Source organism: Oncorhynchus mykiss, chromosome 15 (genome assembly GCF_013265735.2).
Source record: "Oncorhynchus mykiss isolate Arlee chromosome 15, USDA_OmykA_1.1, whole genome shotgun sequence".
NCBI classification, from domain to species: domain Eukaryota; kingdom Metazoa; phylum Chordata; class Actinopteri; order Salmoniformes; family Salmonidae; genus Oncorhynchus; species Oncorhynchus mykiss.
This window is the reverse complement of record NC_048579.1, coordinates 69,022,106-69,045,996: the sequence shown is the minus strand read 5'-3', so window position 1 is coordinate 69,045,996 and position 23,891 is coordinate 69,022,106. Positions and strand designations below refer to the sequence as shown.

Below are 23,891 nucleotides of genomic sequence, written 5' to 3'. Positions count from 1 at the left end.
CTATGGCTAGCAGTATCGCAGGATCCCAGAGTGTAAGGTATACCACAGTGTTGCATGTTGTACAACACTTAACATAATGAAACAAAAACAAGACTGATTTCTATGGCGCTTTTTACATCAGCGCAGGGTTTTTTCTGGATCAAAAAAGGGCTTAGGTGGTGGGCGTGGCAACGGGCGCAGTCAGCCCGTAGGCGCAGCAGAATTTAAGAGGCCCTCATCTTGATGGTGTACAGTATTGTTTGCATTTTAAGCCAATTTCCCGCAGTTCTACACATTTCTCCATGGAGCTGAGATCATTTTCAGGAGGTTTTAAAAGTTAATTTCCTGCAGTGCCCACATTTCTCCATGGAGCGGAGATCATTTTTCGGGGGATTTTAAAAGTTAATTTTCTGTAGTTCTACATATTTCTCCATGGAGCTGAGAGAAGACATTGCAGTTTTAAAGCAAATTTCCTGCAGTTCTGCCATGGTTAATGCTGTGTTATTTTGCTCAAACATAATAAAATCAATACTGCTAAAGTGATTGTTAGTTCTCAAAGATCATATTCTAATATATATATATATATATTGTCTTGTCTACATCCGTTATATCTGTTGTTTAAGTTTACACTGAAAAGTGTTTTTCCATCCTGAAAATCTATAAAAAATAAAAACGTTTTTCTCCCTCACTGTATGGACTTAGGTGACCCGATAAAACGTTTAGGCGGCCCGCCCAAGGATTTCAATGGCAGAAAAATCCCTGTCAGCGCTTTAAATAGTAAGGGGGAAATCACCTCATCCATGACCAATGTGTAGAACCCACCTGGGTGTGGTCTGGACTGCCCCTTTGCGCCAGAAAGCTCACCACACATCAACTATTGCCGAGGAGAGGTGAGGAATGATATATGCCAATTAGGAATCAGGAGATGGTTAACATTAGCATCTCAAAAAGAGGAAACGCTGTCCGCACACTGCAGAAAAACGACCTTCAGGCTTTAAACGCCATCAAAATCGTTTAGTATTTATTTATTTAAAAGTGATACGGTGTAAAGGGGCATAATGCCTAAAAGTGTGTAATGGAGCCAGTTAGAGAAACCGTTCAGCTACACACTATGTTCACTACTCTGAAGACAGTAACATCTAACACTCCTCACAGAATAGTAGTAACACACCTCACACACAGGAGGGACTGCCATTACAACCGCATACAGTCATCAGATGTCTCTACAAGTGTGTGTATTTGTAAGTGTGTGTGTGTATGTGTGTTTGTGTTCTGAGAGACTGATGAGGTGTGTGGTGTGTGTACCTCTCCGTCGTTCACAGTGTAGTTGACCTGGGCCACGGTCACTGTGCCTGGCAGCTCCGAGGCATCGGCCAGAGTGGCCACCGTCTGCCCTGTGCCCACCTGAGGGGCAGAGAGGGAAAAAGAGAGGGAGAGAGAAGATGGTGGAGAGAGAGAGAGGAGTGGGGAAAGGGAGATTACAATGGGCAGCCTGGCTTGAGTACAAAACAGCCAAATCCTTCCCATGGATTATATCCCTCCAAATCATCATCCAGGGCATATTTAATCACCGCCTAGAGAGGGGGAGGCCCCGCGGCCCGCCTAGAGAGGGGGAGGCCCCGGCGGCCCGCCTAGAGAGGGCGAGGCCCCGCCGGCCCGCCCGAGAGAGGGCGAGGCCCCGCGGCCCGCCCGAGAGAGGGCGAGGCCCCGCGGCCCGCCTAGAGGGGGCGAGGCCCCGCCGCCCGCCTAGAGAGGGCGAGGCCCCGCGGCCCGCCTAGAGAGGGCGAGGCCCCGCGGCCCGCCTAGAGAGGGGGAGGCCTGCCGGCCGCTTAGAGAGGGAGGACTGTGCCATCTGGATCCTTAGTAGGGTTGCAAAATTCCGGAAACACACCCAAAGTTCCCAGGTCTTTCCAAAATCCCAGTTGGAGGACTCCCAGGTTGATAAGTCCCTCCCAGCTTATTCCCTTCTGATTCAGGGAATCCTCCAATCGGGATTTCTGAAAAACCTGGGAACTTTGCGAACGTTCACGGAATGTTGGGACCCTAATCTTGACTCTGTGTTTAGGTGACCTCTGATCTGTGGAGTAGGGTTAAGTTGCCCCTAGACGCTGATCTTGGGTCAGTTTAGCATTTCCCCACTAAAAAATAAGCTGATCTTAGATCTGTTCCGAGGGGAAACTTTACCCCGGAGCTTGACCAAATATTGGTTAAGGTAGATCCTAGATCTGTACCTATGGGAAACCTGACCTGTATGAGGGAGACGGTGCCGTCGGGGTTGCTGATGGTCTGCACCACGGTCTGTGAGGGCACCAGGTGGGTGATGCTGTGGGTGGCTGTCGTCATGGCCGTGTGCTGTGGCACCTGGTCCTCAAAGGCGTACAGCAGGTCCTCGCGTCCATGCTGCTTGTAGCAGTTCTTCACGATGGTCCGCAGCGCCTGCGTCCACGACACCTAGCAAGGGGCGCCACAACAAAAGGAGATGTTATACAAGGGGACTGGTAGATTGGGTTTCAAGAGTACAGGAAACACAAACCAGACAGAATTACGATACGTTTCACTGTAGTTTAACTTTACTAATTCATATAGTGGAGTGAAACGAAGCTGAATTCAGTCTGGGCTTTAGTTGCAATACTTAAGTAATTTCCTTGCAATGATATTCTGATGGTATACTTTTTTGTATATTGTTGTCTTTTATGTAAAAAAGTTACTCAGGAAACAAAATGTACATTTGTATTCATTGATACCTATGCTTCATAACTAAACATATGTTAAACAGTAAAGAAGTCATTTCCACATAACTTCTAGTTGGATCGTCCCTGGTAGAACTCTGTCCCATGTTATTATAGTTGGATTGTCCCTGGTAGAACTCTGTCCCACCAAGTTATTATAGCTGGATTGTCCCTGGTAGAACTCTGTCCCACCAAGTTATTATAGTTGGATCGTCCCTGGTAGAACTCTGTCCCACCAAGTTATTATAGTTGGATTGTCCCTGGTAGAACTCTGTCCCACCAAGTTATTATAGTTGGATTGTCCCTGGTAGAACTCTGTCCCACCAAGTTATTATAGTTGGATTGTCCCTGGTAGAACTCTGTCCCACCAAGTTATTATAGTTGGATTGTCCCTGGTAGAACTCTGTCCCACCAAGTTATTATAGTTGGATTGTCCCTGGTAGAACTCTGTCCCACCAAGTTATTATAGTTGGATTGTCCCTGGTAGAACTCTGTCCCATGTTATTATAGTTGGATTGTCCCTGGTAGAACTCTGTCCCACCAAGTTATTATAGTTGGATTGTCCCTGGTAGAACTCTGTCCCACCAAGTTATTATAGTTGGATTGTCCCTGGTAGAACTCTGTCCCACCAAGTTATTATAGTTGGATTGTCCCTGGTAGAACTCTGTCCCACCAAGTTATTATAGTTGGATTGTCCCTGGTAGAACTCTGTCCCACCACGTTATTATAGTTGGATTGTCCCTGGTAGAACTCTGTCCCACCAAGTTAGTATTGTTGGATTGTCCCTGGTAGAACTCTGTCCCACCAAGTTATTATTCTCTAACCGTCTCCACTCAAAGACCCTTTAACCTCCACAACGTCCTACCTCTCTACCATATTCAACATTGTAATGATACCAGGGAGTCAATCCTCCTACCTCTCTACCATATTCAACATTGTAATGATACCAGGGAGTCAATTCACAGGGAAAGTGTGTTTTCAACCTCACCCTCTGTTTCTGTTCCTCAGTGCGCACGTCACTGCGCACGTTGGCCCAGGGGATGTCCTCTGGCCACCAGATGGGCTTGCAGCTCTCCTTGCCCCAGCCAGGCTTGCCCCTGCCCGTCGAATACTTCAACATCTCTGGGATGAACGCTCGCAGCTGGGCCTGACCAGAGGAAACAAGATACGGGGGTGAGTGGTACACACACACGTGCCCTTGACTAGGGGGAGGAAAGAGGTACTGATTACCTACCTGCAGCTTGCTGAGGTGGACTGGGCCCAGAAATAAGATTTCTAAAAAGGAGACCACACTGCACTGAGGTCTATCTACAGGCCAGTCTATGACTGAGGCTCCAGTCTGCCTCCCTGACTGATGAACTAACACAATCTTGGCCTAATGGCTCTGAACTTGGGTGGCACTAGATGGAAGAAAACAGACTGAAACCTGGAGGGACCACCTGGACTGCGTTCTTTCGTTTTCCGCTGAAAAACATTTTACAACCTTTCTCTGTTGCCTGCCCAAATGAACAAACCCCTGTTCTGGGCAGAAAACCTGAACCGCCTCAATAGTTGACAGTGTAGTCTCCATCAGCTGTAGTATAACAAATTACAACATCCAGATAAACACACCCATTTTGCACTGGCCAGATTAACCACAGTTCAATAACATGTTAACAGACTGCTGTAGACACCAGAGGAGATTCAGTGAGATTAACATGTTAACAGACTGCTGTAGACACCAGAGGAGATTCAGTTAGATTAACATGTTAACAGACTGCTGTAGACACCAGAGGAGATTCAGTGAGATTAACATGTTAACAGACTGCTGTAGACACCAGAGGAGATTCAGTGAGATTAACATGTTAACAGACTGCTGTAGACACCAGAGGAGATTCAGTTAGATTAACATGTTAACAGACTGCTGTAGACACCAGAGGAGATTCAGTGAGATTAACATGTTAACAGACTGCTGTAGACACCAGAGAAGATTCAGTGAGATTAACATGTTAACAGACTGCTGTAGACACCAGAGGAGATTCAGTGAGATTAACACGTTAACAGACTGCTGTAGACACCAGAGGAGATTCAGTGAGATTAACATGTTAACAGACTGCTGTAGACACCAGAGGAGATTCAGTGAGATTAACATGTTAACAGACTGCTGTAGACACCAGAGGAGATTCAGTGAGATTAACATGTTAACAGACTGCTGTAGACACCAGAGGAGATTCAGTGAGATTAACACGTTAACAGACTGCTGTAGACACCAGAGGAGATTCAGTGAGATTAACATGTTAACAGACTGCTGTAGACACCAGAGGAGATTCAGTGAGATTAACATGTTAACAGACTGCTGTAGACACCAGAGGAGATTCAGTGAGATTAACACGTTAACAGACTGCTGTAGACACCAGAGGAGATTCAGTGAGATTAACATGTTAACAGACTTCTGTAGACACCAGAGGAGATTCAGTGAGATTAACATGTTAACAGACTGCTGTAGACACCAGAGGAGATTCAGTGAGATTAACACGTTAACAGACTGCTGTAGACACCAGAGGAGATTCAGTGAGATTAACATGTTAACAGACTGCTGTAGACACCAGAGGAGATTCAGTGTGATTAACATGTTAACAGACTGCTGTAGACACCAGAGGAGATTCAGTGAGATTAACATGTTAACAGACTGCTGTAGACACCAGAGGAGATTCAGTGAGATTAACATGTTAACAGACTGCTGTAGACACCAGAGGAGATTCAGTGAGATTAACATGTTAACAGACTGCTGTAGACACCAGAGAAGATTCAGTGAGATTAACATGTTAACAGACTGCTGTAGACACCAGAGGAGATTCAGTGTGATTAACATGTTAACAGACTGCTGTAGACACCAGAGGAGATTCAGTGAGATTAACATGTTAACAGACTGCTGTAGACACCAGAGGAGATTCAGTTCAATAACATGTTAACAGACTGCTGTAGACACCAGAGGAGATTCAGTGAGATTAACATGTTAACAGACTGCTGTAGACACCAGAGGAGATTCAGTGAGATTAACATGTTAACAGACTGCTGTAGACACCAGAGGAGATTCAGTGAGATTAACATGTTAACAGACTGCTGTAGACACCAGAGGAGATTCAGTGAGATTAACATGTTAACAGACTGCTGTAGACACCAGAGGAGATTCAGTGAGATTAACATGTTAACAGACTGCTGTAGACACCAGAGAAGATTCAGTGAGATTAACATGTTAACAGACTGCTGTAGACACCAGAGGAGATTCAGTGTGATTAACATGTTAACAGACTGCTGTAGACACCAGAGGAGATTCAGTGAGATTAACATGTTAACAGACTGCTGTAGACACCAGAGGAGATTCAGTTCAATAACATGTTAACAGACTGCTGTAGACACCAGAGGAGATTCAGTGAGATTAACATGTTAACAGACTGCTGTAGACACTAGAGGAGATTCAGTGAGATTAACATGTTAACAGACTGCTGTAGACACCAGAGGAGATTCAGTGAGATTAACATGTTAACAGACTGCTGTAGACACCAGAGGAGATTCAGTGAGATTAACATGTTAACAGACTGCTGTAGACACCAGAGGAGATTCAGTGAGATTAACATGTTAACAGACTGCTGTAGACACCAGAGGAGATTCAGTGAGATTAACATGTTAACAGACTGCTGTAGACACCAGAGGAGATTCAGTGAGATTAACATGTTAACAGACTGCTGTAGACACCAGAGGAGATTCAGTGAGATTAACATGTTAACAGACTGCTGTAGACACCAGAGGAGATTCAGTGAGATTAACACGTTAACAGACTGCTGTAGACACTAGAGGAGATTCAGTGAGATTAACATGTTAACAGACTGCTGTAGACACCAGAGGAGATTCAGTGAGATTAACATGTTAACAGACTGCTGTAGACACCAGAGGAGATTCAGTTCAATAACATGTTAACAGACTACTGTAGACACCAGAGGAGATTCAGTGAGATTAACATGTTAACAGACTGCTGTAGACACCAGAGGAGATTCAGTGAGATTAACACGTTAACAGACTGCTGTAGACACCAGAGGAGATTCAGTGAGATTAACATGTTAACAGACTGCTGTAGACACCAGAGGAGATTCAGTGTGATTAACATGTTAACAGACTGCTGTAGACACCAGAGGAGATTCAGTGAGATTAACATGTTAACAGACTGCTGTAGACACCAGAGGAGATTCAGTGAGATTAACATGTTAACAGACTGCTGTAGACACCAGAGGAGATTCAGTGTGATTAACATGTTAACAGACTGCTGTAGACACCAGAGGAGATTCAGTGAGATTAACATGTTAACAGACTGCTGTAGACACCAGAGGAGATTCAGTGAGATTAACATGTTAACAGACTGCTGTAGACACCAGAGGAGATTCAGTGAGATTAACATGTTAACAGACTGCTGTAGACACCAGAGGAGATTCAGTGAGATTAACACGTTAACAGACTGCTGTAGACACCAGAGGAGATTCAGTGAGATTAACATGTTAACAGACTGCTGTAGACACCAGAGGAGATTCAGTGAGATTAACATGTTAACAGACTGCTGTAGACACCAGAGGAGATTCAGTGAGATTAACACGTTAACAGACTGCTGTAGACACCAGAGGAGATTCAGTGAGATTAACACGTTAACAGACTGCTGTAGACACCAGAGGAGATTCAGTGAGATTAACACGTTAACAGACTGCTGTAGACACCAGAGGAGATTCAGTGAGATTAACATGTTAACAGACTGCTGTAGACACCAGAGGAGATTCAGTGAGATTAACATGTTAACAGACTGCTGTAGACACCAGAGGAGATTCAGTGAGATTAACATGTTAACAGACTGCTGTAGACACCAGAGGAGATTCAGTGAGATTAACATGTTAACAGACTGCTGTAGACACCAGAGGAGATTCAGTGAGATTAACATGTTAACAGACTGCTGTAGACACCAGAGGAGATTCAGTGAGATTAACATGTTAACAGACTGCTGTAGACACCAGAGGAGATTCAGTGAGATTAACATGTTAACAGACTGCTGTAGACACCAGAGGAGATTCAGTGAGATTAACATGTTAACAGACTGCTGTAGACACCAGAGGAGATTCAGTGGTAGTTTTAAACCAGTAGTAGGTGGATGATGTTTCATTCATTCTCCCTACAGTTTAAGTGGTGTGCTGTACTCTGTACTGTACTCTGAACAGTTAGGATTGACGACTAACCACAATGAAGCCTGATTGCTTGGACTCATCCAAACTATTGCATAAGAGGCCTCATTTATTTATTCTGATTTTCCCCCTCTTCCTGGGAGACGAAGGGGGTGGAACACACACCCCCGCGCGCCTTACCAGTCCCCCGTGCGCCTTACCAGTCCCCTGTGCGTGTGGTGTGTGTGTGTCTTACCCAGCTGGAGTGGGTTTCAACCCCATGTCCTCAGTGTCCCTGGTAATACTGTGGCCGGGGTAGGGATGGGACCACTGCAGCATCTACCCACATTGACATCACTGAGTAAATTTGCCTAAAAATAGAATCACCACACAGCTATCCAGTTTGCTCTGTGTTCTAAGAGAGTAGACAAAATGGCGGTGCCTTGACTGGCTCTGGATAGTCTGAAACATGGATGGGTAACCTCTGGTGATAACATATCATACTAGAAATTGTTTTTGAGAAAGCCATTCTGACCCGTCTCCGTCCTGCTGTAGTTGCAGCCAGTGAATTAGCGTTTGGAGAAACCCTCTCAAAAAATAACAGAAAAACATTTGTCAGAGTTTATAAAATGGAGACCGACAAAGACTAGTTTACTAATGTAGCAGGTAGCAACAGCTATAGTAAGCTCCTCAGTGCCTCTGTTTCTCCACCTGTAGCTGGTGAGGGGGGGGGATTGGGGGACAGATGGCCTAATTACAGTGACTGTGTGTGGCGTTAACCCCCCTCCCTTTAGTCTAATCCGGCAGGCTATCAGCCAATCAGCAGCCAGCCACTCCAAACCCAAAGAACTGTAATTATGGGCTGGCTCACCCTGGCTGGTCTCTTGACTCACCTGCTGCTCCTAGGCTCTCCATACCACCAGCCACCAGGGCCCTCTCGTGAACTCCCCAAAACCCGCCAGATGAGCCTCTCCAGGGATAGTCAGGCTGACTCCCCTCCCCTGGTTGTCACTCAATCCCTATCCATCTTACCACCTCTTATTTGAGCCTTTTTCTCCTGGCACTCCACTACTATATTTAACCTTTACATGTATACAGGTTTGTCTCATTGAGATCATCTCTTTTGAAAGAAACACCTATTCAGCAGAGTAGAAGTCGACAGACTGCATCTCCACAAAACGCAACGTCTCCCGTCACTCTGGCCCCAGCCAGGTGAGTGTCCTAGGATACTGCTTTGACCTGGCTCTCCAGGTGCTCCAGAACCCCCCCCCAGTGCAAAACCTGTACAAATCTCCCACACAGACGTACAAATCTGCTGGCTAGACAATCTGGACCCTCTCTAAAATTATCCGCCGCCATTGTTGTAACCCCTATTACCAGTCTGTTCAACCTCAATCTCTCTTTCCTATCGTCCGAGATCCGTAAAGATCGGAAAGCTGCCGCCGTCATCCCCCTCTTTAAAAGGGGGTGACACTCTAGACCCAAACTGTTACAGACCTATATCCATCCTGCCCTGCCTTTCTAAAGTCTTCGAAAGCCAAGTTAATAAACAGATCACTGACCATTTCGAATCCCAACGTACCTTCTCCGCTGTGCAATCTGGTTTCCAAGGTACTAAACGATATCATAACCGCCATCGATAAAAGACAGTACTGTGCAGCAGTCTTCATCAACCTGGCCAAGGCCTTCGACTGTCAATGACAGTATTCTTATTGGTAGACTCAACATCCTTGGTTTCTCAAATGACTGCCTTGCCTGGTTCACCAACTACTTCTCAGACAGAGTTCAGTGTGCTAAATCGGGGGGGGGGGGGGGGGCCTGTAGTCCAGGCCGACTCTTTTCTCTGTATATATCAACGATGTCGCTCTTGCTGCAGGTGATTCCCTGATCCACCTCTACGCAGACGACACCATTCTGTATACATCTGGCCCTTCTTTGGACACTGTGTTAACAAACCTCTAAACGAGCTTCAATGCCATACAACACTCTTTCAGTGGCCTCCAACTGCTCTTAAACGCTAGTAAAACCAAATGTATGCTTTTCAACCGTTTGCTGCCCGTACCCTCCCGCCCGCCCGACTAGCATCACTACTCTGGACGGTTCTGAATATGTGGAACTCTACAAATACCTAGGTGTTTGGCTAGTCTGTAAACTCTCCTTCCAGACTCATATTAAACATCGACAATACAAAATTAAATCTAGAATCGGCTTCCTATTTCGCAACAAAGCCTCCTTCACTCACGCCGCCAAACATACCCTCGCAAATCTGACTATCCTACCGATCCTCAACTTCGGCGATGTAATTTACAAAATAGCCTCCAACACTCTACTCGGCAAACTGGATGCAGTCTATCACAGTGCCATCCGTTTTGTCACCAAAGCCCCAAATACCACCCACCACTGTGACCTGTATGCTCTAGTAGGCTGGCCCTCGCTACATATTCGTCACCAAACCCACTGGTTCCAGGTCATCTATAAGTCTTTGCTAGGTAAAGCTCCGCCTTATCTCAGCTCACTGGTCACCATAACACCCACGCGTAGCACGCGCTCCAGCAGGTATATCTCACTGGTCATCCCCAAAGCCAACAGCCTTTTTCCATCTATGTAACATTGCAAAAATCAGAAACGTTGTCCAAAAATTATGCAGAAAAATTAATCCATGCTTTTGTCACTTCTAGGTTAGACTACTGCAATGCTCTACTTTCTGGCTACCCGGATAAAGCACTAAATAAACTTCAGTTAGTGCTAAATACGGCTGCTAGAATCCTGACTAGAACCAACATTTTTTATCATATTACTCCAGTGCTAGCCTCTCTACACTGGCTTCCTGTTAAGGCAAGGGCTGATTTTAAGGTTTACTGCTAACCTACAAAGCATTACATGGGCTTGCTGCTACCTATCTCTCCGATTTGGTCCTGCCGTACATACCTACACGTAAGCTACGGTCACAAGACGCAGGCCTCCTGATTGTCCCTACAATTTCTAAGCAAACAGCTGGAGGCAGGGCTTTCTCCTATAGAGCTCCATTTTTATGGAATGGTCTGCCTACCCATGTCAGAGACGCAAACTCTGTCTCAAACTTAAAGTCTTTACTGAAGACTCATCTCTTCAGTGGGTCACATGATTGAGTGTAGTCTGGCCCAGGAGTGTGAAGGTGAACGGCAAGGCTCTGGAGCAACGAACCACCCTTGCTGTCTCTGCCTGGCCGGTTCCCCTCTTTCCACTGGGATTCTCTGCCTCTAACCCTATTACAGGGGCTGAGTCACTGGCTTACTGGTGCTCTTTCATGCCGTCCCTAGGAGGGGTGCGTCACTTGAGTGGGTTGAGTCACTGATGTGATCTTCCTGTCTGGGTTGGCGCCCCCCCTTGAGTTGTGCCGTGGCGGAGATCTTTGTGGGCTATACTTGGCCTTGTCTCAGGATGGTAAGTTGGTGGTTGAAGATATCCCTCTAGTGGTGTGGGGGCTGTACTTTGGCAAAGTGGATGGGGTTATATCCTTCCTGTTTGGCCCTGTCCGGGGGTGTCATCGGATGGGGCCATAGTGTCTCCTGACCCCTCCTGTCTCAGCCTCCAGTATTTATGCTGCAGTAGTTTATGTGTCGAGGGGCTAGGGTCAGTTTGTTATATCTGGAGTACTTCTCCTGTCTTATCCGGTCTCCTCTGGGGCAGTATGCTCTCTCTAATTCTCTCTTTCTTTCTCTCTGAGGACCTGAGCCCTAGGACCATGCCTCAGGACTACCTGGCATGATGACTCCTTGCTGTCCCCAGTGCACCTGGCCATGCTGCTGCTCCAGTTTCAACTGTTCTGCCTGCGGCTATGGAATCCTGACCTGTTCACCGGACGTGCTGCCCTTTCCCAGACCTATTATTTGACAATGCTGGTCATTTATGAACATTTGAACATCTTGGCCATGTTCTGTTATAATCTCCACCCGGCACAGCCAGAAGAGGACTGGCCACCCCTCATAGCCTGGTTCCTCTCTAGGTTTCTTCCTAGGGAGTTTTTCCTAGCCAACGTGCTTCAACACCTGCATTGCTTGCTGTTTGGGGTTTTAGGCTGGGTTTCTGTACAGCATTTTGAGATATCAGCTGATGTACGAAGGGATACATTTGATTTGAACACCTCCTCTGGCCGACCATTCCCCTGCTGCCAATGACTGGAACGAATCGCAAAAATTGTAGACTGATACTTCCCTCACTAACTTTAAACATCAGCTAACCGATTGCTGCAGCTGTACATAGCCCATCTGTAATTAGCCCATCCAATCTACCTACCTCATCCCACATATTGTTATTATTTACTTTTCTGCTCTTTTGCACACCGGTATTTCTACTTGAGCATCATCATCTGCACATCTATCACTCCAGTGTTAATTTGCTAAATTGTAATTACTTCGCTACTATGGCCTATTTATTGCCTTACCTCCTCACGCCATTTGCACACACTGTATAGACTATTTTCCTCCCATTTTTTTCTCCATTGTGTTATTGACTGTACGCTTGTTAATTCCATGTGTAACTGTGTTGTTGTTTGTGTCGCACTGCTTTGCTTTATCTTGGCCAGGTCACAGTTGTAAATGATAACTTGTTCTCAACTGGCCTACCTGGTTAAATAAAGGTGAAATAAAATAAGCAACAGATCCTCCTCCCCTCAACTCATAAAAAAACACAAAAAAACAACAGCCATAGAGATTCTTCCTGGTTCTATCACGCCTGCCCCAGAGGAGACAGGATTGGCCGCTCCTCTCCCTGTGGGCCCTGTGATTGGCTGTTTCTATCCCTGAGGGCTCAGTGATTGGCTGCCTCTGTCCCCTCGCCCTGGGGTAGTGTCTCTGAGGGCGATGCATGGTACCAAGTCTCTGATGATGACGATCCAATGACTGTGTCAGCAGTGAAGTAAACAAGCTAGCGCCACTTGGGATGATGACTACTCTGTGAGCCATCTCTGGGCTGTGTTCATTAGGGCACAGCGAAGCAAAACACTTTGGAAAGGAAAAACAAAAATGAGTGCCTCTTACTTTTTGGATAAGTTCAGATAGCACCTCCCTGTTTCAGTCCGCTTCGTGCCTACAGATCAGGACTCTGAATGCTGTGTCCTGGTCCACACTACTTTCTCTCACATACTGGACTGGCACCACACCCTGATAGCCAAATGGAGGATATCTGCCTCTTAAAATGGGCATATCGGAAAGCCTTGTTTGGCTCATTGTGGATTCCAAATCTGTCTCATTTATTTTATTTATTTAACCTTTATTTAACCAGGTAGGCAAGTTGAGAACAAGTTCTCATTTACAATTGCGACCTGGCCAAGATAAAGCAAAGCAGTTCGACAGATACAACAACACAGAGTTACACATGGAGTAAAACAAACATACAGTCAATAATAAAGTATAAACAAGTCTATATACAATGTGAGCAAATGAGGTGAGAAGGGAGGTAAAGGCAAAAAAAGGCCTTGGTGGCAAGGTAAATACAATATAGCAAGTAAAACACTGGAATGGTAGTTTTGCAATGGAAGAATGTGCAAAGTAGAAATAAAAATAATGGGGTGCAAAGGAGCAAAATAAATAAATTAATTAAATACAGTTGGGAAAGAGGTAGTTGATAGGGCTAAATTATATGTGGGCTATGTACAGGTGCAGTAATCTGTGAGCTGCTCTGACAGTTGGTGCTTAAAGCTAGTGAGGGAGATAAGTGTTTCCAGTTTCAGAGATTTTTGTAGTTCGTTCCAGTCATTGGCAGCAGAGAACTGGAAAGAGAGGCGGCCAAAGAAAGAATTGGTTTTGGGGGTGACTAGAGAGATATACCTGCTGGAGCGTGTGCTACAGGTGGGAGATGCTATGGTGACCAGCGAGCTGAGATAAGGGGGGACTTTACCTAGCAGGGTCTTGTAGATGACATGGAGCCAGTGGGTTTGGCGACGAGTATGAAGCGAGGGCCAGCCAACGAGAGCATACAGGTCGCAATGGTGGGTAGTGTATGGGGCTTTGGTGACAAAACGGATTGCACTGTGATAGACTGCATCCAGTTTGTTGAGTAGGGTATTGGAGGCTATTTTGTAAATTACATCGCCAAAGTCGAGGATTGGTAGGATGGTCAGTTTTACAAGGGTATGTTTGGCAGCATGAGTGAAGGATGCTTTGTTGCGAAATAGGAAGCCAATTCTAGATTTAACTTTGGATTGGAGATGTTTGATATGGGTCTGGAAGGAGAGTTTACAGTCTAACCAGACACCTAAGTATTTGTAGTTGTCCACGTATTCTAAGTCAGAGCCGTCCAGAGTAGTGATGTTGGACAGGCGGGTAGGTGCAGGTAGTGAAAACATTAGATTACAAACTAGAATCAAATAGGATCTATAGTTCTAACGAGCACCTGAGAACAGGTGAAAACCTTGACAAAATTGACCTAAAAGGGGCATTTGACCTTGAAGCATGTCATTTTCTAGCGTAGCCAAGCATGAAACCATAGTCTGAGCAGTGAGGGATTTATAACCAACTGGCTCCATCTGCTGGCCAGACGAGGGTTCTCATCTCACCCATAAACATGAATAAATATAGCTGTGTGTGTCAAGTGTATCATCTCTCTATGGGCTCACCTGTGTCATCTTGTCCACAGAGACGGGGATGCCGTCAATGGTGAGGGGGGGCAGCTCGGAGGTTAGTTCCCCCCCGGGGGGTGCGTGCTCGGCCAGGGCGTTCTCCAGGTCCTCCAGGATCATGCCCTTGTACTTCCTCACCTGCAGGGAGAAGGAGGAGGGGTAGGAAAAACATGGGTTAGTGGACGACCCAGAGTAGGGGGCAAAGGTCAAGGGAAGGTTATCCCTAACCTTGTAAAAGCAGTCTGAGAACCAAACGTTGTGACATAGTGAAAATTGCAGGCTAGGGCTGGGCGATATGGCCAAAACCTCATATCCTGACATAGGTCAATTCATATCCCGATAACGATACATATCACGATATAGCACATTTTCTGTCAATTCAATGAATAAATAGTTTATATAAATTGACCACACGTAAAGGCCCATTTCTTATTACATTTTGAATTAAACTCAACAAATAAAGGTACTTACTCATATTTGATTATTTAGTACCTTTGCGCAAATTTTCAATTAAGCATGAAACAAAATAAAATATTAATGTTTAAAATCAACAACAAAAAAGGTAAATAGAAAACACTTCAACTATAGTTGCAAACAAAATAAATACAGGCCTAAAATATAGGCAGTAATTGAAAATAAGAATTTGTTCCCAACTGACTTGCAGGCTTTTTAAATAAAAGTTATAAATAAATTAAATAAAAAAACATATTAATTTGCATTTGGTACCTTGGGTCAAAACTCACAAAACCCCTGTTTCTCGAACGTGTAAATTGGGGCCATGTCTTTGCAGATGTAAGTTGTAACGGCAGCTGTTATCTCCTTCCATCTTCGTGATTCTTTGCCATATGCTGTGCCGCGGGCAAAAGCCTCTTGTAACGTCTGAGTCAGGGGTTTGTTTTGAGCACTAGACTGTACTTTTTGGGGTCTCATCCGTAGACTCTCTCCGTACCGTTTCACATGATTCTTGCGTAGTTGGTAAGAGAGGTTAGTGGTGTTTGAGCCTGTTGTTGGGACTGGCCTGTTTCACATGATTCTTGTGTAGGTGGTAAGAGAGGTTAGTGATGTTTGAGCCTGTTGTTGGGACTGGCCTGTTTCACATGATTCTTGCGTAGGTGGTAAAAGAGGTTACTGATGTTTGAGCCTGTTGTTGGGACTGGCCTGTTTCACATGATTCTTGCGTAGGTGGTAATAGAGGTTAGTGGTGTTTGAGCCTGTTGTTGGGACTGGCCTGTTTCACATGATTCTTGCGTAGGTGGTAATAGAGGTTAGTGGTGTTTGAGCCTGTTGTTGGGACTGGCCTGTTTCACATGATTCTTGCGTAGGTGGTAATAGAGGTTAGTGGTGTTTGAGCCTGTTGTTGGGACTGGCCTGTTTCACATGATTCTTGCGTAGGTGGTAATAGAGGTTAGTGGTGTTTGAGCCTGTTGTTGGGACTGGCCTGTTTCACATGATTCTTGCGTAGGTGGTAAAAGAGGTTAGTGGTGTTTGAGCCTGTTGTTGGGACTGGCCTGTTTCACATGATTCTTGCGTAGGTGGTAAGAGAGGTTAGTGGTGTTTGAGCCTGTTGTTGGGACTGGCCTGTTTCACATGATTCTTGTGTAGGTGGTAATAGAGGTTAGTGGTGTTTGAGCCTGTTGTTGGGACTGGCCTGTTTCACATGATTCTTGCGTAGGTGGTAATAGAGGTTAGTGGTGTTTGAGCCTGTTGTCAGGACTCTGACCTGCGACACGTCTTGTAGAGGACGGTTTTCTGGTCCGTGTCAGACTTGTCATACCCAAACCACGTCCATCTGACAGAAGTAGCCCCTCTTTTAGGTACGAGCTCCTTGTCTCCGTGCTCTGGGCCACGTTCATTCTCCTCCATGTTTGTTTGTGTTGCAAATTTCCTTCTGCAAAGCGTCATCCAATTGATGAAAAATATTGCCGTAAAGAGTGTGATTAGGCACAAATCTCAGATCAGAAGACAAACCCCTTAAATACTAACCTTAACCACTAGGAAGAAAAAATGTTTGGGGGTAAATATCTGTCGACACTGATATTTCCTTCTTTTCCTTGAGGTAAGGAAAGGAAAAGCCCTCGTCGAGTGAAGACGATGTTTCAGTCTACTGCTTTCACCAATCACAGATCAGCGTTTACTTCAACCAATGAAGGACAGAAGAGCGGATGCACTGAGAAAAGTTGAACTGGACCATTGACTTAACCCCAATGTAAGGCAGGAACAGTGAACACAAACTCCTTATATGAAACACTAACTTATTTTCTTCTGTGTTACAGATTCAGCCAAACATTATGAGGCGGCAACACATCCTCCGTCTGTGTGGGAGACGTGTGGCAGACACGCGTCTGTGTGGGAGACGTGTGGCAGACATGCGTCTGTGTGGGAGACGTGTGGCAGACATGTGTCTGTGTGGGAGACGTGTGGCAGACGTGTCTGTGTGGGAGACGTGTGACAGACATGTGTCTGTGTGGGAGACGTGTGACAGACATGTGTCTGTGTGGGAGACGTGTGACAGACATGTGTCTGTGTGGAAGACGTGTGGTAGACATGTGTCTGTGTGGGAGACGTGTGACAGACGTGTCTGTGTGGGAGACGTGTGACAGACATGTGTCTGTGTGGGAGACGTGTGACAGACATGTGTCTGTGTGGGAGACGTGTGACAGACATGTGTCTGTGTGGGAGACGTGTGGTAGACATGTGTCTGTGTGGGAGACGTGTGGTAGACATGTGTCTGTGTGGCAGACGTGTGACAGACGTGTGGTAGACATGTGTCTGTGTGACAGACGTGTGGTAGACATGTGTCTGTGTGGCAGACGTGTGGTAGACATGTGTCTGTGTGGCAGACGTGTGGTAGACATGTGTCTGTGTGGCAGACGTGTGGTAGACATGTGTCTGTGTGACAGACGTGTGACAGACATGTGTCTGTGTGGGAGACGTGTGACAGACATGTGTCTGTGTGGGAGACGTGTGACAGACATGTGTCTGTGTGGGAGACGTGTGGTAGACATGTGTCTGTGTGGGAGACGTGTGACAGACGTGTCTGTGTGGGAGACGTGTGACAGACATGTGTCTGTGTGGGAGACGTGTGACAGACATGTGTCTGTGTGGGAGACGTGTGACAGACATGTGTCTGTGTGGGAGACGTGTGGTAGACATGTGTCTGTGTGGGAGACGTGTGGTAGACATGTGTCTGTGTGGCAGACGTGTGACAGACGTGTGGTAGACATGTGTCTGTGTGACAGACGTGTGGTAGACATGTGTCTGTGTGGCAGACGTGTGGTAGACATGTGTCTGTGTGACAGACGTGTGGTAGACATGTGTCTGTGTGGCAGACGTGTGGTAGACATGTGTCTGTGTGGCAGACGTGTGGTAGACATGTGTCTGTGTGGCAGACGTGTGGTAGACATGTGTCTGTGTGGCAGACGTGTGGTAGACATGTGTCTGTGTGGCAGACGTGTCTGTGTGGCAGACGTGTGGTAGACATGTGTCTGTGTGGGAGACGTGTGGTAGACATGTGTCTGTGTGACAGACGTGTGGTAGACATGTGTCTGTGTGGGAGACGTGTGGTAGACATGTGTCTGTGTGGCAGACGTGTGGTAGACATGTGTCTGTGTGGCAGACGTGTGGTAGACATGTGTCTGTGTGGGAGACGTGTGGTAGACATGTGTCTGTGTGACAGACGTGTGGTAGACATGTGTCTGTGTGGCAGACGTGTGGTAGACATGTGTCTGTGTGACAGACGTGTGGTAGACATGTGTCTGTGTGGCAGACGTGTGGTAGACATGTGTCTGTGTGACAGACGTGTGGTAGACATGTGTCTGTGTGACAGACGTGTGGTAGACATGTGTCTGTGTGGCAGACGTGTGGTAGACATGTGTCTGTGTGGCAGACGTGTGACAGACGTGTGGTAGACATGTGTCTGTGTGACAGACGTGTGACAGACGTGTGGTAGACATGTGTCTGTGTGACAGACGTGTGGGAGACGTGTGGTAGACATGTGTCTGTGTGGGAGACGTGTGGTAGACGTGTCTGTGTGGGAGACGTGTGGTAGACATGTGTCTGTGTGGGAGACATGTGTCTGTGTGGGAGACGTGTGGTAGACATGTGTCTGTGTGGCAGACGTGTGGTAGACATGTGTCTGTGTGGGAGACGTGTGGTAGACATGTGTCTGTGTGACAGACGTGTGGTAGACGTGTGTCTGTGTGACAGACGTGTGGTAGACATGTGTCTGTGTGACAGACGTGTGGTAGACATGTGTCTGTGTGACAGACGTGTGGTAGACGTGTGTCTGTGTGGCAGACGTGTGGTAGGCATGTGTCTGTGTGACAGACGTGTGGTAGACATGTGTCTGTGTGGGAGACGTGTGGTAGACATGTGTCTGTGTGGCAGACGTGTGACAGACATGTGTCTGTGTGACAGACGTGTGGTAGACATGTGTCTGTGTGACAGACGTGTGGTAGACATGTGTCTGTGTGACAGACGTGTGGTAGACATGTGTCTGTGTGGCAGACGTGTGGTAGACATGTGTCTGTGTGGCAGACGTGTGACAGACATGTGTCTGTGTGGGAGACGTGTAACAGACGTGTGGTAGACATGTTTCCACTCACCACATTCTCCAGAGGCGCAGCACCAAACACCTTGAACAAAGCGTTGGGTTTGGAGGGAGAGATGCACAGAACTATGGCCTGTTGACCAACTCTGGTGGTGTACTCATCCAGGGTGGCTCGCAGTTTCCTACAGACACAAAAACACCAGGAAAATAACTCAAACGTGCTCTTTCTAGTCACAGGGACTATAAAACACAAATAGCCGTGATAAATGACTGTCATTCCATACTTCGATTAAAATAAAGTACCCCCTTTCAGAAAAAACTAAATAATGACAAATAAAACTAAATGAAGTGGGATACTAGTAGGATACTGTTCAGAATGACAAGAGAAAGAGAGGCAGGAAAACAGTGCCCTAGGTGAGTTCTGGAAGATTTTGGGGTCATAGACAGTTTTTATTTTACCTTTATTTAACTAGGCAAGTCAGTTAAGAACAAATTCTTATTTTCAATGACGGCCTAGGAACTGTTGGGGAACGTTCTGCCCCTGAACTGCCTGTTCAGGGGCAGAACGACAGATTTTGACCTTGTCAGCTCGGGGATTTGAACTTGCAACCTTCAGGTTACTAGTCCAACACTCTAACCACTAGGCTACCCTGCCGCTCTGGGCCACTCACCTCAGAAGGCGTGTCTGTTGTCTCTTGCGGATGGACGGGTTGGACTCGAAGATGTGGGGCCTCTTGCGTTTCTTGCCTGTTGCTACGGCAGCAGCTGCAGCCATGCCTACTGGGCCTGTGAATAGAAATAAGACAGTTGACATGGAGCAGTTAGCATTAGTGGTCTGACAACACCATCTGCTGGTCAGTTATGTACATTACAACCGATTTAGACCTGGGATACCAGGTGTGTCCTCAATTAATGATCAGGTAGAAGAGAAAACCAGCAGGCACCGGGTCAGAGTTGAGTACCCCTGGTGTAGATATACATGTTATGTATAGAGCTGGTTATGATTGCCTACTCTACATGACAGGCAACCATGTCTTTCTGTTTACCACAGCATTCTGTAATTTTCATAAGGCGTGACCCTGATACAAGGGCCCCATGACCTAGCTTTGGCAGAACAGATCCTGAATACAGTAACCTCTTCAAGACAGAGAACAAAGCAGCTCATTTCACTCTGCTACTATACTGTCCTCCATCATGCCAAAGACCCCTCCTCTCATTGGCCAGGGCTCACCTGCAGCTGCCAGGTGCGCGGTCATCTCGTCATTGCCGGCCGAGTGAAGGATGTCTGAGTCATCATAGGCGTCGTCGTCAGGGGATGAGGGAGAGTCCTCGTCGGCGCTCAGCATGCTGTGATCGGTGTACGTGGCCACATGTACCTGCTGCACGGCGTGCTCCTCGATGGTGGTCATGTGTTCAGTCTGGTGAACGTTGTGGTCCTCCATGGCGTGGTGCTAGCCTCAAACACTAACTGAAGAGAGTAGAAAATAACTTATTCCATTCATTTTTGTTGGTGTCTCAGTATGTAACAACCTGACACCACACACACACAACATGCTGGGACAGCCATAGAGAAGCGCTCCTGCCTCCTGGAGCAGAGTTGGGGTTTAAGTGCTTTACGGCAATAGTTAGCACATGGGATATTGATGCAAGTAACCCAGAGACACACGTGTCATTCAGGGGTGTGTATAGGCCTACACCCACTTCTACAGTGATACTATCCCAGAAGTATGTTAACAGGGCTCAATGAAATAAAGCTTGTTATGTCAAGGGGCTATATCTGAAAATGTGTACTAACTAAATTTGTGATACATGACATAACTAATGATAATAGTAATATTAGTAGTAATATTGTCAGTGTAGATACATTGATGCAGTGCGTCTGTAGTTATGTTCAATAAATGTAAATAGCATGTATAATGGCTGAGGTTGACTATATTCCAAATATGTTCATTCAAAAGGCATGTATTACTTTACAACTCAAAAGGCTAATCGAGTATTGCACTGGGCGACCAATTAATGATAGATTTGGGGGTGGGAGGAGACAGGAAATGTAAAGATTGAATGGCTTGCATGATGCATCTTTATAAACTGTTATATAGCCCTACTATGAATTACTTGAGGGGAGAGAGGATACACCTAGACAGTAAGACAGACAGGGGCAGGAATGGGCTGGCTAGCCAACCAGTTAAGTCTTGACAAATTATCAATTGAGCTTGTCTAGCTAACAGTAACTCAAAATTAGGTTGCACTGATAAGCATTCTCGGTCTCTGCTATTAAATACTCGCGAAAGATGAGACGAATGCGAGCTATATTGATAACAGACCATAGCTACTAGCTAGCTAACGCTACCCAACCTGCCATTCAATGGCGGTGGATAGACCACAACAAGCTAGCTGATTAGTGGCTAAGTTAGCGAATGTGTTTCGCTAACACTGTTTAACAGCGTTTCTGATCAAATGTTATGGTTATTTTACTAGCCATATACTTAGCTAGGTTACTGTTAGTTAGCTCCGATGGTGCTTCTAGATATGACAAGAACCTAAATAAACTATCATTAACGTTAGCTAGCAAGTCAACCATAAAAACGCAGTTGGCTAGCAAATGTCCAAGACACATTTCGCTAGAGAATTAGCTGGCCAAGCAGCTGTATTTAGCAACATACTGGACAATTGTGTAAAAAATAGAACAATTATTGGAATCAGAATCCAAAATATTGCATGCTAACCAAGCATCGCATGCGATTACATGTGCTGTGCACTTGTTAAGCTAAAATAACGCGACTACTGTAGCACCGAACCCGCCATCTCGAGCTACAACTGTAACAATACATAACAGGCCTAGCGGCCTACATCAACACCAACGCTATTGCTGCATTATCTCGACTTATTTTCGGTGTGCGCAAAGTGTACTGTCGTCAAAAATGTCAAATATTCGTTTTTTTTCGTTTTCTCATCGGTATCTAAAACAATGTGCATATTTTCGCCCCTATGCTGCCGGGTTTGTTGGTGCGGCTGCGCCGGGGCTGAAATAGCTGGAGATTGCGCGGTAGGGCACTAACCTCAGAGCGGCTGCGCTACTTCGGGCCTGCGCCGTACGATGGGCCTGGGAATCCGAGCTCTAATGGAGGACAAAGAACAGCCAGCCCGAAAACACACCGAAGCTGAAGCTCGGCGGTCCCGCTGATCTACCAGAACACCGGGCTAACCACGCCCCTTTCCAGTTAAAGATCACCGGCAAAAGTAGACTTTTCTTATTTGATAAAAAGTTAAACATATAGCAAATAGTGTTCAGTATTCATTCAATATAATCCATATAGCTATGTTTATTTTGTCCGCAAAAAAATATACAGTATCGCAACCCCCCCCCCCCCCCCCTGAAATAAGTAGTTGTTTTTATAAACATCACTAGCAAAAACAATACACGCAATTTGAATGACATACCTACTGTACAAAATAGGATAATATCTTCTTTCTAATGATGTCAACTTTAAACAGCTGCTCGTATCGACAATGTGTTTAGAGTTACCTTTCTGGCTAATAGTCTTTGTTATAGTTTACAGTTCTTCTTCCAATTATAGTGTGGGGAGGTAATGGAAAAACTATCTACAAAATCTATTAATTTTAAAATGTTGATTACTTCTTGCGATTATCATTCACCTGATGATAAGACAAGACGTGGAAAACATTTTTGCTAAGGTATTATAACGACCCTGGGTTTGCGGATATTCCAGTATGTTTAGTTACCGGTTTGCCTGGAAGGGGGTCCCTGGGCAAGAAAAGGCTGAAGATCCCTGGCCTTGATTAATGTAATATTTGGGAGGTCTAAATGGGATGACGCCATTTCAATCTGAAACAGGTTTGCCAGAGTCGTTATTCTTCTTTAAACATTTGACTTTTGCCTAAATTGGGTTATTTTAATCAAATTGCATTGTTTTATCTGGTTGACAACATTGATTTGTGAACAATCATTGTTTATTCTCTATGTATAGTCACTTTACTCCTACCTACATGTACAAATTACCTCGAATAATCTGTACCCCCGCACATTGACTCGGTACCGATACTCCCTGTATATAGCCTCGGTATTGTTATTTTATTGTGTTACTTTTTTAAATGTTATTATTTATTTAGTAAATATTTTCTATTTCTATTCTAACTCTATTTCTTTAACTGCATTGTTGGTTAAGGGCTTGTAAGTAAGAATTTCACGGTAAGGTCTACCTGTTGTATTGTAGTCTAATTCAATACAATGACGCTTTTGACAACACAATTGTTAATAAGGTTATACTAAATATGGCATAGCACAGTAGCCTACTGGGGGAAATGTAACACTAGCCCTGTTTATCAATGGAAAATTAAATACATCTAGGGTAAAGCCAAGCACATGTCAAAAGGGCTCCTGCATCTACTACAGTTAATATGGTACAAAACCCACTACTGCTGCTACTACAGTTAATATGGTACAAAACCTACCTCTGCTATTACAGTTAATATGGTACACAATCTACTGCTGCTTCTGCAATTAATATGGTACATTACCTACCCTGCTGCTACTACAGTTAACATGGTACATTACCTACTGCTGCTTCTGCAATTAATATGGTACATTACCTACCCTGCTGCTACTACAGTTAAAATGGTACATTACATACCCTGCTGCTACTACAGTTAATATGGTACATTACCTACCCTGCCGCTACTACAGTTAAAATGGTACATAACCTACGGCTGCTTCTGCAATTAATATGGTACATTACCTACCTGCTGCTACTACAGTTAATATGGTACATTACCTACTGCTGCTTCTGCAATTAATATGGTACATTACCTACCCTGCTGCTACTACAGTTAATATGGTA

The 23,891-nt window shown here is 45.4% G+C and overlaps 1 protein-coding gene across 9 annotated transcripts in view; it reads right to left on the bottom strand.

Moving 5' to 3' along the window:
- Nucleotides 1-22,240, bottom strand: part of nrf1 (nuclear respiratory factor 1) — a 35,869-nt gene extending 13,629 nt beyond the window's left edge. For 4 of the 9 annotated variants that reach the window (XM_036945084.1, XM_036945090.1, XM_036945086.1 and 1 more), the window contains exons 1-9: nt 22,092-22,239; nt 20,264-20,500; nt 19,704-19,818; nt 19,088-19,214; nt 14,481-14,621; nt 3,697-3,855; nt 2,227-2,430; nt 1,285-1,383; nt 773-853 (exon numbers count right to left, since the gene is read on the bottom strand). In XM_036945084.1, coding sequence (XP_036800979.1) covers nt 773-853; nt 1,285-1,383; nt 2,227-2,430; nt 3,697-3,855; nt 14,481-14,621; nt 19,088-19,214; nt 19,704-19,818; nt 20,264-20,474 — 1,137 coding nt within the window. In that variant the 5' untranslated portion in view covers nt 20,475-20,500; nt 22,092-22,239. Of the gene's footprint in view, nt 1-772; nt 854-1,284; nt 1,384-2,226; nt 2,431-3,696; nt 3,856-14,480; nt 14,622-19,087; nt 19,215-19,703; nt 19,819-20,263; nt 20,501-22,091 lie in introns of all 9 variants that reach the window. The other 5 variants (XM_036945091.1, XM_036945092.1, XM_036945093.1 and 2 more) reach the window with 4 other exon arrangements.
- Nucleotides 22,241-23,891: the final 1,651 nt, after the last annotated feature.